The sequence below is a fragment of the Melozone crissalis genome, unplaced genomic scaffold (assembly GCF_028551555.1).
Source record: "Melozone crissalis strain CALT ecotype California unplaced genomic scaffold, PUWL_Pcris_2 ptg000027l_1, whole genome shotgun sequence".
NCBI classification, from domain to species: Eukaryota; Metazoa; Chordata; class Aves; order Passeriformes; family Passerellidae; genus Melozone; species Melozone crissalis.
Window position 1 is genome coordinate 61035665 of NW_026535805.1, and position 14826 is coordinate 61050490.

Consider the following 14826-nt stretch of genomic DNA (forward strand, 5'->3'; position numbering starts at 1 on the left):
CTTCTGACATGTATGGATTTTCTTTTCCTGACTTTTTACTGATATTACTTTATTGAAATATGTACAAAGTCGTCATCTGCATTAAAATGATTTTTAAAAATCTAATTTAAAGAAAAATAGTGCATCTGCAGTGAAGATATTTCCTCCTATCAAAAAAAATAACAAAGTAAGACTTAACAAGTCTTCTCTTAAATAAACAGACTTTGTGTATATCTTCTGAAGTCCTAAGGAATGAGCCAGGGAGAACTAGGAGGAAGTCACCCTATGCAGTCTTGGCACTCCTTTTCAGAGGATGAAGAGTTAGAATTAACAAGGCATAAAAGGGATTTTAATGTCACTTGAAATGTCAGCTTCTGCTTTGTGATGCCCTTTCCTCAAAGGGCAGGTGTATTTAGGAGTAGGTGGAAAGATTTAGTAGGGGAGAGAATTGTCCTTCCATGGGGTTGGTGTCACTTCAACTCATAAGTCAGTGGAACTGAGGCTGAACTTGGCTCCTGCTGGTGTGGTATGTTGGCAGCCCCCTGATGCCCAGCTACCAGTGACACATCTGGTGATGAAACTATTTGTCATTGATATTTCACAGTTTAGTTTTCAGGGAATTGGAATATGGCTCCTACAATGTGGCAGCTTATTTTTCGATTTCAATAGCAAATAGATCTAACAAAATTGTGTGATTTCTAAAATACCAAAGTACTTACACTGCTGGGACAGTATGGAAGACCTTTAAAAGCCCCAAACGTTAAAATTTCTGATGCAGATCAAGGTCATTCAGTTTCAGTATACTATGAGTAGCTGTCAACATGAGCTTAAGTAAGATTCATCAAGACTCTTTCAGAAGAGGTCTGGAGACAGGGAGAAACTACCTGTATTTTCAAATAGGGGGTTTCTTGTTGCTGTACTTGCAGTGAAAATGGAAGTTCATAAATTTCATCAAAGTCTAAAACCAGTAGCTTTTTCTGCCTTGATACCAGTATGGGCTGATTGCTATATTTGGTACACTGATTTGTAACTCAGCTTAGCCAAAATGCTGTCTGTGCTAGCAAACCTCTAGCTCAGTTTAAATGGTGTGTGCATGGGAGACTGGGGGAGATGAGCTGATGTGAATGCTGTTGGTTACAGAAAGAGGTGCAGTGGGGATGCAGCTGCATCCACAGTGGTAATTCTGTCACACTCTCAGTGCAGTTATCCTGGGCTGCTTGAAATTGCTCTAATTGCTGGAGTACTTTTTGACATGGGCAGTTTCCTGAGCTTGGCTAGTTCAAGTCTGCTAGTTACAGTTTATGCACGGTTTAAAGACAAGCTTTAGTCTTCCAAAGAAAATAATAGTTTGTGGCTCTAAGAACCATTTCATCTACATGGTACATCAAAATATCTTCCACCATGTTTTTGATTAAGGAAAGAAACATTAATAGATCATGTGCCACAGGAGCAGAGATTACTTTTATGTAGAAATTCCTTCTAGAATTGCACACAGTCTATCAAACACTTTCAAGAACTCCTGAGACCTTGTTTTAGGAAACATGTGTGCTTCAGCAAATTTAACTAATTGTTCTGTCTTTTAAAAATTGAATTGTGCAATATTAAGCCTGACAAATTTCAAGAAGCATTGGGACTATACTCTTGGGCACATAGTGTTGTTCTGGCCAGGGAGGCTCCTGTAGGGCCAGGGGTTGGATTCAGTGATACTTGTGAGTCCCTTCCAGCTCAACTTATTCTATTTTGTGATTCTGTGATTAAACTTGAAAACACTAGTTAACCAAAGTAGATACTAAGTAACCACAAATTTGGATTTATGTTCTTAAGAGTATTTAAACATAAATTATGGACTGTATTGTTAAGCATTGTTTTTTTATCTGAAATACATTATTCACTGTGTTTTTATATCTTTATGTTAAACATTTGCTTTGAAAAGCTTGGAATGATAATGCCTAAGGATATCTAGAATTAACAGTTACAATCTGACACAAGATAGCACAAAGCAACTAACTGTAGCATTTCCAGATTTGCTTAGTGGAATTCTGACTTGATATATTGATACTGGGACAATGAGGTGATGTATAAATTTACAGGAACCTGAGTCTATTTTTGTTTTAATATTCCAGTCAGAGCAGCAAAGGAAACAGCAGGAAGCTGAGAAACGACATCGTCAGGAGAGGAAAACCCTCCGGCGCTCTGCCAGTCATCTCAAGAGCAGACGTGGAAGAGGACGACTATTTCATTGATTTATGTTGGCTTTTTTTAAGAAACCTTTTACCTCATTTTCATTTGAAAAAGGGGCTTTTTCAAATTGGGACACAGTACCAATGGATTTGTATTTTGATTCATTGGTGAACACAAAGCCAGAACCTCCTAAACCTTGTGTTAATTACTGAAAAGTTTATGAAAGTTAAAGTACTGACCAAAGGACAATATGAATATGGTCCATTGTGAGCTGTATTTGTTCAGAAATCACCAGCAATTGGTTATTGTGTAACCCTGGATGTTTTCTATATAAGAATTTAGTATACAACAAGGCTGCCTGTCTTTTATTTAACTTAAGAACTGTGAGTTTCAGTTTCTGAAATCTTTGTGACTGCTTAGATAAAAGATCAAAGGTAAGTTGTTTTGTCTAAAAGCTTATCTTTACAAGGACACAACAAATTTTTCTGATTCTTGAAGGATGACACACAGTTGTATTTTTCAAAAACTGACTTTGGCTTTATATTCTTGGGTTGCCTTAATAGCAAATGGTACAAATGTTTGTTGGGACAATTGAGAATGCCTGATTTGGGTTCCTCTGAGTCATTCTGTAAGGAAACCTCTCTTACCACACCACTGTACAAAGGGGAAGCTCAGAAGGGTAGTCCTATTAACTTAGAATTTGTAAGTACAAAACCTGATCCTGATGTTTCTGATTTGGAAAGCCAGCCATGTTTCATCATAGATCAAGTGGTTTATCTTCATATAACAAGCACTTTAAGGCCATGCCAGTAGTCTCCTATGCTTCAAAAAAAGAGTTTAGTTAAATAACTTTAAAAAACCCTTGAACCTAAGTAGGTCATTATTTAGCAAATAAATTAGTTGTTACCTTTGATCCTAAAGGAACCTTTTATTGCTTTTTAAAAGCCTTTATAAATTACCTTTTTGCTAGATAAAAGAACCTGAACTTTGGTTCAGCTAAAATCAGTGAATCTCCCTGTAACTGTAAATCTTTTTAAGAGACTCAAATCTTTTTAAGAGATTCTTAAGTATTTTGTTTTATAAACCAGAGAGGTATTAATCTGATCAGGTTTCTGTATTTGTAGAATATTTGCGATTACTTCAGTAAAAAGCCTTGGTTTCTCATAGCCTGATTTTTTTTGTTGTTAGATGATAGAAAAGTTAGCCACATGGATAACTTTTTTCCTCTCTGACTTAATTTTACCTGCTTTAATTAATGGTTTTGATTATGTTGCTGCCTTTAGTTTAAAAAGGCACTTTTCTCCTGATATTTTCATCTTCAAAAACTTACATTGTAGTCATCACCTCTGCCCTTGCATACAACTAAATGATAAGTCTCTCAATACCTATTTTTTTACCTCAAGCTGTCAAATTTCTGTATTGTCCATAAGTTTCTCATGCTTTTTATTTTTGCATCTTCCCCCTGGAGCATTATGTTATCTCTTAGAAACTATCTGTGTGCAGTTTGGGTGTGCTTACATCATACACAGGGCTGTAGGAATGTGGAAAGGTTAACAGTGGAAACTGGCCTCCATCGTGGTTGATACAGGGAGAGTTGGGGACTGAGTGGACAGAACCGGCATTTTAAGAGCAGGAATTTGGCCAATTTTGCTCCTTCTGATGGTGGGTCTAAATCCCATTATATTGATCTAGAGCTGCATTTATGGTTGAAGGCATCTGTATTTTACAATGATTTTGTGGGCTGTCAAGAGTAGTAAAAAACTGAATGTGGTTGATCTGCAGAGTGGTAATGCACTGAGTTTGAAATGGTTAACTTTCAGCTTAAAATGAGTGTATTTCTTGTGTTTTGAGATTCTTCTGATGGACTGGTTTAAGTCAGTGTTTTGCTTTTCATGCACTTAGATTCATAATGTAAGTATTGTGATAGTATTGATCATGTATTTAGGTTTTAGCTGATATGATTAAAGGAGTGTGCTTTGTACTATTAGATGGAAGGGACATGTAAACTGCCCTTAGCATGCTGTTTATTTCACCTCAAAGGAAGTTGGGATACACTTTACACACCACCTTTGACCTGCTGGCAATGCTCTCCCTAATGCACTCCAGGACACCTTTGGCCTGCTTGGCCACAAGGGCACTGCCAGCTCATGGACAGCTCGTTGTCCCCCAGGTGCTTCTCCACAGAGCTGCTTCCCAGCAGGCCAGCCCCAGCCTGTGCTGGTACCAGGATTATTCCTGCCCAGCTACAGGGCCCTGCATTTGCCTTTGTTGCATTTGAAACTGTTCCTCTCTGCCCCACTCTCTGCAGCGGTGCGTACGACACACCACAACAACTCTCAAACCCACTGAGTTCCTTCTGAAGGGCTGCACAGCCCTCTGGGGTGCTGGCTGCTCCTCCCAGCTTTGTGTCATCAGGGAACTTGCTGAGGAACCTTCTGCCCCTTCATCCAAGTCATTAATAAGTTAAGCAATATTGAACCTTGGGGACACCACTAACGACAGGCCTCCAACTAGACCCTGTGCCACTGCTTATGACCCCCTGGGATCTGCCATTCGGCCAGTTCTCAATCGACATCACTGTTCACATAGGCACCTGGCATGAAACATGATTGCTGAGATCGATTAGGAAAATTGCCGGTTAAAGTTGTTCTTGAACAGCTCTCTGGGGAAGTTTGGAAGTTTCAGCAGAATCTGGTGCATGAATGCAACATCATTGCAAATGAATTAACTTCATCATGCAACCAAAGCAGGCATTTTTTAAGTGTCAGCCTGGGTTTCATTAACATTTTTCAGTCTGCTGTTACTTCATTTTCTGTACTGCAGGAATCAGTCTTTATCCAGAATTGCATTTCCTAGAAGCTGAGCAGCTGCTGGGATCCTTTGTGACATTTAAGGTTCATACTCTTAAGGTAAAGAGTAATCTCATGGAAACTCATGTATGATTGTTTCATACCTGTGAGAACTCAGTGGTGAGAATCAGTGTTGAAAACTCACTGTAAATAAATGTACAGATAGTGGTTAAATGTAGCGAAATGCTGGTGAGATAAAGGAATGACCTAGGTCTGATGTCTCACCTGTACTTCACCACTTTTTTACTCCACAGGTAATATGATTTATATCAGTTAGGCTATTACTCATTCAACAAACATTGAACCAAAACTAATTATCTAATGTTCTTTACAAAATTCTGTTACCAAGCCAAGAATCATTCTGTGTTCCTGTGGCTGGTATATTGTCTGAAATGAGGAGCATCTACAATTTAAACAAAGCTGAAAATAAATTTGTAAAACTGTACCCCACACTGCTTGTTTTTAATATCTGAACTAAAGAAACGTGATTTTAAAATATTACCCCTCATATGTAGCAAGTGTGTGTAAAATGTATATGTATATGCACATGCACATTTTTGTTCTCATGGGGTTTATTTATGGAGTTTAAAGCAGATTTGAGATTGTCAGGCTTCAGGGAGAGTTGTGAGAGAGAATGAAATAGTTTTCAGATTACTCCATCTTGTTTTGCAGCAGCCTTTTAAATTTGTATTCTTCATGTTTCCAGGTTTGAAAATGGGGAGTATAATTTAATTCCAGGAAGAAAGGACCGTATTGCAGATGCAGGAGTACAGTGAAGCAGTGCAGCTCCTTGCCTGGGGAGGTTGTGCAATGTCCACAAAAAATCTTGTGATGTTGGATTAAACATCTGCAGGTATAGATGTCTGTGTATCTTCAGGTGTAGTGGAACCTTCTCTGAGGGTGAGGAATGGTATTATGAACTCTAGAGGACCTCTCCAGCCTGATTACTCTATGAATGTTGCAGGGCATAAGGAGGAAACATGTATCATTAATTGACTGGAGTAATTTTTTCCCTTTGTCTCATCCTTCCCCTGAATCACTCACTAGTTTTATCTTTTTATCTCTTTCTTAAAGATTAAGTACTTCTTCTGGCATGTGTCCATAGCTAATATATTTTGTCTGATCTTGAGAAGTATGGGGATTTTAAACTGAATGAAAGCACATAAATCTATTAATAAATTTTACCTCTTGATCATTATCTCTGTATTTCAAAGCCCATTTTACTCAACAACTGGCTCTTTGTGTTGAACTTGAAATAGTTCTGTCACCAAAAGGAACAATTTATAGTAAAACCTGCAGCAAATAATAAGATTTAGCACCACTTATAGTTTATGCTACTGGAAGAAAAGGAATTCCTGAATTTTAAGGGATCTCTAGGTCATAGAATCATTGTTTCATTTGGGGTGGAAGGGACCTTAAAGATGATCTCGTTCCAAGCCCCCTGCCATGGACAGGGACACTTTCCACTAGAACAAGTTGCTCAGAGCCCCATCCTGCCTGGCCCTGAGCAGTGCCAGGGATGGGGAGTCTGCATATGCTCTGGGCAACCTGTGCCAGTGCCTCACCACCCTGACAGTAAAGACTTTCTTCCTAATATCTAACCTAAAGCCACCCCTTTCAGTTTAAGGCCATTCTCCCTTGTCCTATTTCTACACTCAGTACATGCCCATGTGCGAAGTCCCTCTGCAGCTCTGTTGAAGGCCTCCTGTAGCTATTGGGAGGTGATCTAAAGTCACCCCAACCCTTCTGTCTCCAGGCTCAACAGCCCCAGTTCTCAGCCTCGCTTCATAAGAGATGTTCCAGCCCTCTGATCAAATTAATGGCTCTCCTTTGTTTTTTAATTTGACCCAGATCCTTGATCCACATGGGGTGTAGTTGCAAATTTCTATTGATAAAGTGACATGTTACTTTGTGTTTGTCCTCTTAGTGGCATTTCCATACAAAGTACTTGTGAGTATCCCCTGATACAGACTGGTTTGCATTCATGTATCAGCAGAGCTAAAATAAGTAGTTTTTGAACAAGTGAATGGAAACCACAACAACCAAACCATCCATATTAGTGTAAATTCAGAAATGTGTCTGCCTGTTGCTGACTGTTTTTCAAGATCTCCATCTTCTGTTCTTTGCTTAGTGTTTTAGACTGTGGAGCATAGAAGAAGAGAAGATCCACCTTGAGCATGTTCAGAAAGGAGAAATTTTATCTTACTCTTTGAAAAGGATTGATCACTGCACTTCCTTTGATAAATGTATTTAATTAGAGTTGAAGGACAATAATTTTGTAGTAAGATCAGGTACAAGTTGAAGTGCTCTCATTCAGTGGGGTTATGCTTACCTATAGAGATGTGGGTCATCTTAATCATGGAGGCAAGTCCTTGTTCCCAGTTAATTTTTCATTGAGTGGGGGCAAAAGTAAAAATTCCATTTCCTCATTAAAGAGAAAACTAGGCAGTTGAAGTGGGAAATACCAGCCCAGCCCTAATCAGAATTTATATTCCCAATTCCTGGAACCACCCTTCCCTTCCCTACAGCAGTTTCTGCCAAAGCTGCTTTCTCTCTCTCCTACTCATTATCTCGTTTGAACATCTGGCTCTTTCTTCTGGAGTGCCTCTCTCTACACTCCACTTTTTTCTGTTAATATCAGGATCTCTGGTACAAATTTGTACAGCTACAGCAGAGATTTGAGAATGAGCACTAAAATGGTAATCGTAGACTGGCTGTGTTTGAGTATATCTTGAGCAGAAAGGATTTGTGTGAGCTTGGAGATACAGAGAGCTGTGGCACCAGAGGGGACTCAGAGAGCTGGGGCATACTCCTGTACATGTTACTGGCAATAGGCAGCAGTGTTGCTTTAAATCCCCCCCAAAATCCACTTCTGCTCTGTATGTATGTGTACTGCTGTGCTAGCTCTCCTTCACTAAGGTCTGGGTGCTTTGACTGGGACTGGTGTGTTTTAGATTTTTTTAAAAGAATTTTACCTGCAGCATTAGTATAATTGCAATGTGCATTATATACATATACATTGTATATACATGTATATTGTATACATTATATACATATATACAATTGTACATTATGTACAATTACACAAAACATTTAGCATTCAAAAGCATCTGAATAATATATTTTCTGATTTCAAACATGAATATATGTCCTTTCCATTTAACAGCATTTCTTCTGTAAACACATTTTCTTCTGTTTTTTAACCTTTATAATATGCCACAAGTGGAGGCCATACAGCATGGGTCATAAAAGACCACATGCCTACCTGTGAGGATTTAATCATCTTATGCAAGTGACAGTGTTGTGAAAACTAATTATCTTGTCTGTTGGGGTTCTGCTGATATTCTTGTAAACGGAATCAAAAGGGAAGTTTCAACATAGGTACTTTTTCTCCTTTCCCAGATGTAAATTGTAGATTGCCCAATGGGACTGTGACACTGTTGCACTGAAAATGAGGCAATATTTTAAACAGATCTCCACAGCAAATAAATATCCTCTATCGGAGATATTTTAGGCAGGTTTCAACAAATCACTTTTGCACAATACCATGGTAACTGCATTGCTGCAATTTAAGTAACACTAGAAGAAGAAGAGGAGTGTAGGTGATCATTCTCCAGTTGTTAGGACGAGGCCTGACGCTGTTCAGTTTACAAGTACAGACACAACCAAGAACATTGTGTAACATCTCACATGTGCCTGTAGTTGGGGACTGGTGTCACCCATATGCAACTTAGGCACTAAGGGAAGACAGCAGAACGATTGGTAACTTTAGAGGCAGCTTCTCCAGGAGAATGCAAAGGTAACAATCCTTTATTCCTGCAATTCCGTCTCCCAAACCGTGAAAGGTTCCAGTTAAAAACAGGAAGAAGATGGAAATTTCTGCAGAGGTGAGGCACAATTCTATGTCAGGTATTCAAGAAATGCTTGTCATCCCTGGAGTGGTGGGAACAAAAGCTTGCTTCTGTGATGGCTTTTGGTATAGATGTGAGGGCAGGGCTGCCAGGATATGATGGATGTGTAATGTGACCAAAGCAGGGAGGATTTACTCTCAAGTAGAGATCACCTCAGGGTGCTACAGGATGAAATGACCAAACAAGGCAGGTGGCTCCTTCCCTCCAGAGGATCTCTTTCCCTTCTTAAATGATGTGTACATGATGTCTACTGAAATGATTTCTAGAAGGCAATGCTCAAAAGTGGATATCTGTCTTGGCCTTTAGTGATGTTTGCATGTTCCCTCTTTATCACAGAAAATAATTGACCTCTGGTGTCAGTTATGACACACTGTTTTCCCTTGCCTCTGAAGATCTGGAGAATCAAAGATCTTTCCTTCAAAGAGGCCACCTCCCATGAAACTGAAGGAGTTTCTCATAGAAAGAAATAACTTGGAAAAAGTCACTGTTTAGTAAGGCAGTCAGTAAAGCAGCTGGAATGGAAAATCATTTTAGATTTGGCCAAATGTTTCTCTCAAAACATGTTCCAATTAAAAAAGAGCTTATCAATGTAAATGTCAAATTTTCAAGAGCTGAAACTAATCTGCTCTGATTTAGGGTTTTCAGTGAAAACTTTCAGTGTTTAATTTTATTGTCGTTTTCCCTTAGAAGGTGCAATCCTGTACTGACCTGGTGTGGCTTCTTGCACTTCAGGGTCTTTTAAAAACTGGATTTCTCCAGCCAGCATGGCAAGGCTGGTACGGCTGGTCAGGTAATGTAAAGTCTTTAAAACTTTTTATCTGATTCTGCTGCTCCTCCTCCCCTGCAACATGTGAAATTGTGGCTTAGATATTTGGGCACTATCTAATCACAAGGGATAAAGTGCTGGGCTGTCTGAACCCTTTTAATCTTCTCTCCTATGCAGGCATGTTTTTGACACCTCTAGTTATATTTTCTCTTCCCTGTCCAGCTGAGGAGGGCAGTGATAGAGGAGCTTTGGGGCATCTGGTGTCCAGCTGGGGTCAACCAGCCACTCATAGACAACCTCTTCATTTTTTTAGTCTGTCTTTAGCTGTTAAGTTTTAACAGCCAAACAATTTTGGCACTAAGTGGAAATAGTAGGAATTAAAATTATTATCAATGCTTTTTTCCCCTAATGTAGTTGGAATTTGGTGACAAGTAACAAATAGCAGCTAAGTGGAAATGATTTCTTAATCACAGGAAGCCTTGGAGCTTCTGGATTTGGGACACCCCTACTTCTGGCTTACTTTGTGTATCACTTCATCTAGCTCACTGTATTGAGTAATGCATTTTAGGGCATCTACAACTAACTTCAAGATACAGAACAGGCAGAAGAACTAGATGGGCTTAAGGAGCTGTTATTGTGTAAGGTGCTTGTACAGTCAACCAAGTTCTACTTTATGAGCTTGTGTTACTCCCTCAGGTCCAATTTTCTGCTTCTTGGCTAAGACAAGAATTTGGACTGGCCTGCAGGCTTGCTCAGAGTTCAGGTGTGCTTGAATCTCTGAACACAGCTCAGAAATCCCCAGGACAAGGCTGTCCCAAGATTTTGGCAGCATCTATGCCTCCAGCCTTCCCTCTACTATGCATTCTCTGAGCAATCTTCCTGCTCTTTTTTGAAAGCCTTCTGTATGTCAGTGCATTTTAAAGCTCGTGTATCCAGAAATATCTTCAAAATTTCAACAAGGTGCCACAGGCTCCCAGTGGATCCTAGGCAGTGTTCCTCACGACCAAGCTGAAAAGCAATAGAATCAAAACTTTCAAAACATAGGAGATTTAACTTTCTTCCATAAATATTAAGGGTCTATAAAAGTAAAGTTGGCCACTGGGTTCAGAGAAAGGAATATTAAGCCCTAAGGCAGAAGGACATAAATATACAAGGGACAGTAACTATTCTGGGGCACTTCAGACAGATTCTAAATCAGATGATGTAAATGCCTCAAAGCAAGACATTTGAAAGCTATTCAGTTTTCTTTGAACACTGTTTTGCATATGGATTTCAAGCATTCAAAGAGGGAAATCTGTTCTGTCAATGCGATCTCATGTGTTTTAGCTGGAGAAGCAGTGGTAACATGTGAGCGAGCTGTGGTGCCATGCTCCAAATCCCTCAACAACAGACCTGTATCTTGGGTGAACTAAACTAGCATGTGATCATTGAGAAGGACTTTTCTCCCAGTTGAAAGTTCTTACTTGGATACATAACTACCCAAAGGCAGAGAAAGCTGATCTGAATAACTGATACATAATTTTTATTGACTTTCATGGATGCTGTTTGCATTCATTACTGAGAACCCATTGCACAGGATGAAGTATTACTGAATCATTTCTTAGAATTATTAAGCATAAGCCAGCTTTCATCCCACATGCAGGCTTTGAACTCTTACTGAATAATTTTTTCAATTCATTGTCTTAGGGCTTTTTGTTCCACGTGCAGGTCTTGTCTTTGCCATCTACACAGCTTCCAAAACAATGGGGTTGACCCTGCTGCTTTGATGCGAGACACTCTCGCTGGCACTGGAGGAGCTTTACCTGTGCTGAGATGATGTTGGCTGTATATTTATTGTGACAATGACAAAGCACTGCCTGGCTTACTGGTTGCCTGTTGGTTTGGGTGCTGTTGAGGGGAAGGAGTCTGTCATTTTGGGGTAAGAGGAAGTGGCTGTGTAGGTGTTAGAACTCCCTAACTCTCAGAGCTACTGGGCAGGGCAGACCATGGTTTCTGCTCTGCCTCAGAGGCCAAAGGCTAGCAAGATGCTCTGCTTGGCAGATCAGATCTGCTGTGTGCTTTTCACAAACCCACTTCCTGGTGACCACATAATTTCCCAAAGTGGAATGAGGATGCAGGAACACACTGAAAGCTGTGTAAGATTTCTGCTGTTCCATTGCTTCACACACATTCCCAATGTATGTGCTGTGGTGGGTCCCAAAATCAGAATAGATGAGACAAGGACCATGTCTCAGAAGAGCAAGGCGGGACAGAGGCAGGAAGATGGGGACAAACATTTTAGCAAGGCCTGTGGAAATAGGACAAGGGATAATGGTGTTAAACAGAAAGAGGGCTGATTTAGATTATATATAAGGAAGTTATTTACAATGAGTGTGATAAACCACTGGCTCAGGTTGCCCAGAGAGGTGGTGGATGCCCCATCTGTGGAATCATTCAGGTCAGGTTGGATGGGGTTCTGAACAGTCTGATCTAGTTGAAAATGTTCAGAGCTATTGGCAGGTGGTTGGACTGTGTGACCTTTAAAGGACCCTTTCAACCAAACTATCCATGATTCAATGATTCTAGAAAGTGAAAGTTTCCAAATCCACAGACTGTTTCTGTCAGAGCACTGTCTTAACTGCTGTGGGAACAAGCTGAAATTTTGGTCTGCTCTGATGGACAAGACTCTTTACAGCTTTGATTTCCTGACAGTATGGCACTCCATACACCAGGAATGTGGTTAAATGCAAATAAATTTTGCTTTAAACAGAGGGTAGGGAAAAAAGTGCATTCCCTGCTCTGAAATTGGCAATGTAATTAGAGACTGTATTTGTCAAAACATCCCTGCCCCAGTTGCTGTTGCTAATGATTTAAACCAAAGACATCCTTTTCTCTGGAAGATACAATTAGTGAGGAATAAAAAGAATATTTAAAAATATTTATAAAGAATCAGAACAATACACTGGGGTTTTTCCTTCTATTTTACTTCTGAGGTAGCTCTGCTGGTCTGAAGAAAATCAGCAGTGTCTATTTTTGTGTACTTTGTGCCCTTGAAACTCTGTGGATCCTGCTCACAAAGATGACTGGAGCCACAGTCAGGAACAAGTTAGATCTTAAATGCCATTTTTAGTTGGGCTTTATATGTAGAAGGCTTTATATTTTCCCCCAGAGAACAGCTTCAGCATCTGAAGGTGATGGTATAGGTTTCTTCCATGGTTGTAGGATTAGATGAAGGCAATGACATTGCAAACTGACAGAGCACCTGGGGAGAGGAGAAAAGGTTGTGAACATTTGCAACCTCAGATGAGTTGTTTTTATTTTCATGTGACTTTCCTTTGAGCCATGCATAGTTTTGGTGTAGCCCATGTTGACTCAGACATGTGACATGTTCCTACAGCAGCACCTTCTACCTATTACTCAACAAGCTACCAGCACCATTTAGCTTGGGAACAGCCTTAGCTGGAAATGGTTTCTGTATACTCTTCCAGCTTCCCCTTGAAGCCTGTAGATACTTACTTCCACATCATCTACTGCCACTGCGTGGTGTGATGCTTCCTACTGCTAATGCTGTACCTGGCTCCATGGCTTCACCTGAGCTCCATTCCAGCTGTTGGTTTTGAGGAAACCAAGTGAGGCAGCTGTTTGCTTCTCATCCTCTCTGTGACAGTGCTGTTGATTTTGCAGACTTCTTTCATGATCCTTTTCAGTTGTCTTTTTTCCAGACTAAGTCCTGAACTATTCAGTAACTCCTTGTACAGAAGGTGTCCCATGTTTGGGATATCTGTAAATATGCCAACAATTCAAAGTACTTGGCTTTCTAAAAAGCTCTTAATATTATATGTTGCCTTTTGCTTAGAAGATAGGCTTGGTTTCTGTCAGTTCTCAGGGGGTAAGAGGAGAGGTCCTCCTGTGGGTTCATAAACCGTTATGCACAGGAAAGAAAGGGTGGCAGACAATAGGCAGTTTCTCTGAGAGGAAAAGGAGAGTGTGGGTGTTCCCAGAGCCCCTGAGCACTTCCATGTATTTGTAACTGATTTAGAAAGATAAATCATCACCCAGGAAATTAAAAATAAAGAAGGCTGCACAGAACTGTAGGACAATTCAGTAAACTTGAAAAGACAACAAAGTGACAGCTGTAAGTGTGACATGATGGGACATGGCAGTGGCACATCAGCTGTGCAACGTAATAGGGAGAAGCAGGAAAATCCAGTCACCTGTGGAGTCACAAGAGTGAGCTCTCAGCTCATTACTGGCATTCAGGAAAGTTTTTGGACAAAGTTGTCTGAAACTATTGATTTGGCATTCAGCAATAAAGTTATTGGAAATGAGAGGAGAGAAATATTTTAAAAAGTAATTAGTATCTGCCCTATACATAAGCCTCATAAGAGGCTACATAAGAGCTGTACTGTGGATGTTGAGTTCTGGTTAGCTCACTATGAGAAAGGTTGTGGTACAGCTATGCACTGAAGAGAAACAGCATTTTTTATAAGAAAATTAGGAGCTTCCTTGCAAATAAAGATCATAAATGGGGAACACTTCAGCTTGGAAATAGAGACCACTGAGCAGTCATATCATAGAAGCCTAATAGTTGGAGTGGTCTGTAAAGGAAGTTTGTAAAACAACTAAGTATTCTTCATGATGTAAGATTACATACTATCAAATAAAATTATCAGGTAGCAGGTTTAAAACAAGCATGTGGAGTTGCATGTATGATAAACATGTACATTGTGAGATCAGTTACCTTAGGCTATTATGGAGACCAAACATAGGTATTAGTCCTAGAAGGGGTGAGATATCTACTGAGCTCTACTGTACCTCAGAACCTGGATGCCAATTCCAGCTCAAGAAACCTTCAGTGATTGCCTGAAGCTGGAAGGATTTGTTGAGAAGCTTGCTCTGTTCTTATCCTGTTTCTTATGCTTCTCCTTACTTATCTGCAATGGAGTAGGGAACTTTGCTCTGCCTGTAGTTGCCTATGAGGGGGCCAAAAGCTGTGAGATTTCCATCAGAGGAGCTTAGGAGCAGATTAGCTGAACACATAACTGATGCAGGGTAGGTAGAGCTTATCCTCCTCCAGAAGCAACACTACACTCAGGGTCCTCCAAAAGTCACGTTGTCCCATTCCCTGCAATTTCATGGAAACAGTGAAAGTGCCTACCTC

At 40.1% G+C, this 14826-nt stretch overlaps 1 protein-coding gene across 2 annotated transcripts in view; it reads left to right on the forward strand.

Annotated features, from left to right (window-relative positions):
• NOL10 (nucleolar protein 10) overlaps positions 1–6207 on the forward strand; it is a 52958-nt gene extending 46751 nt beyond the window's left edge. The window contains exons 21-23 of one of the 2 annotated variants that reach the window (XM_054279679.1): positions 2103–2594; positions 4984–5069; positions 5716–6207. In XM_054279679.1, coding sequence (XP_054135654.1) covers positions 2103–2222 — 120 coding nt within the window. In that variant the 3' untranslated portion in view covers positions 2223–2594; positions 4984–5069; positions 5716–6207. Of the gene's footprint in view, positions 1–2102; positions 2595–4983 lie in introns of both variants that reach the window. The other variant, XM_054279678.1, reaches the window with a different exon arrangement.
• Positions 6208–14826: the final 8619 nt, after the last annotated feature.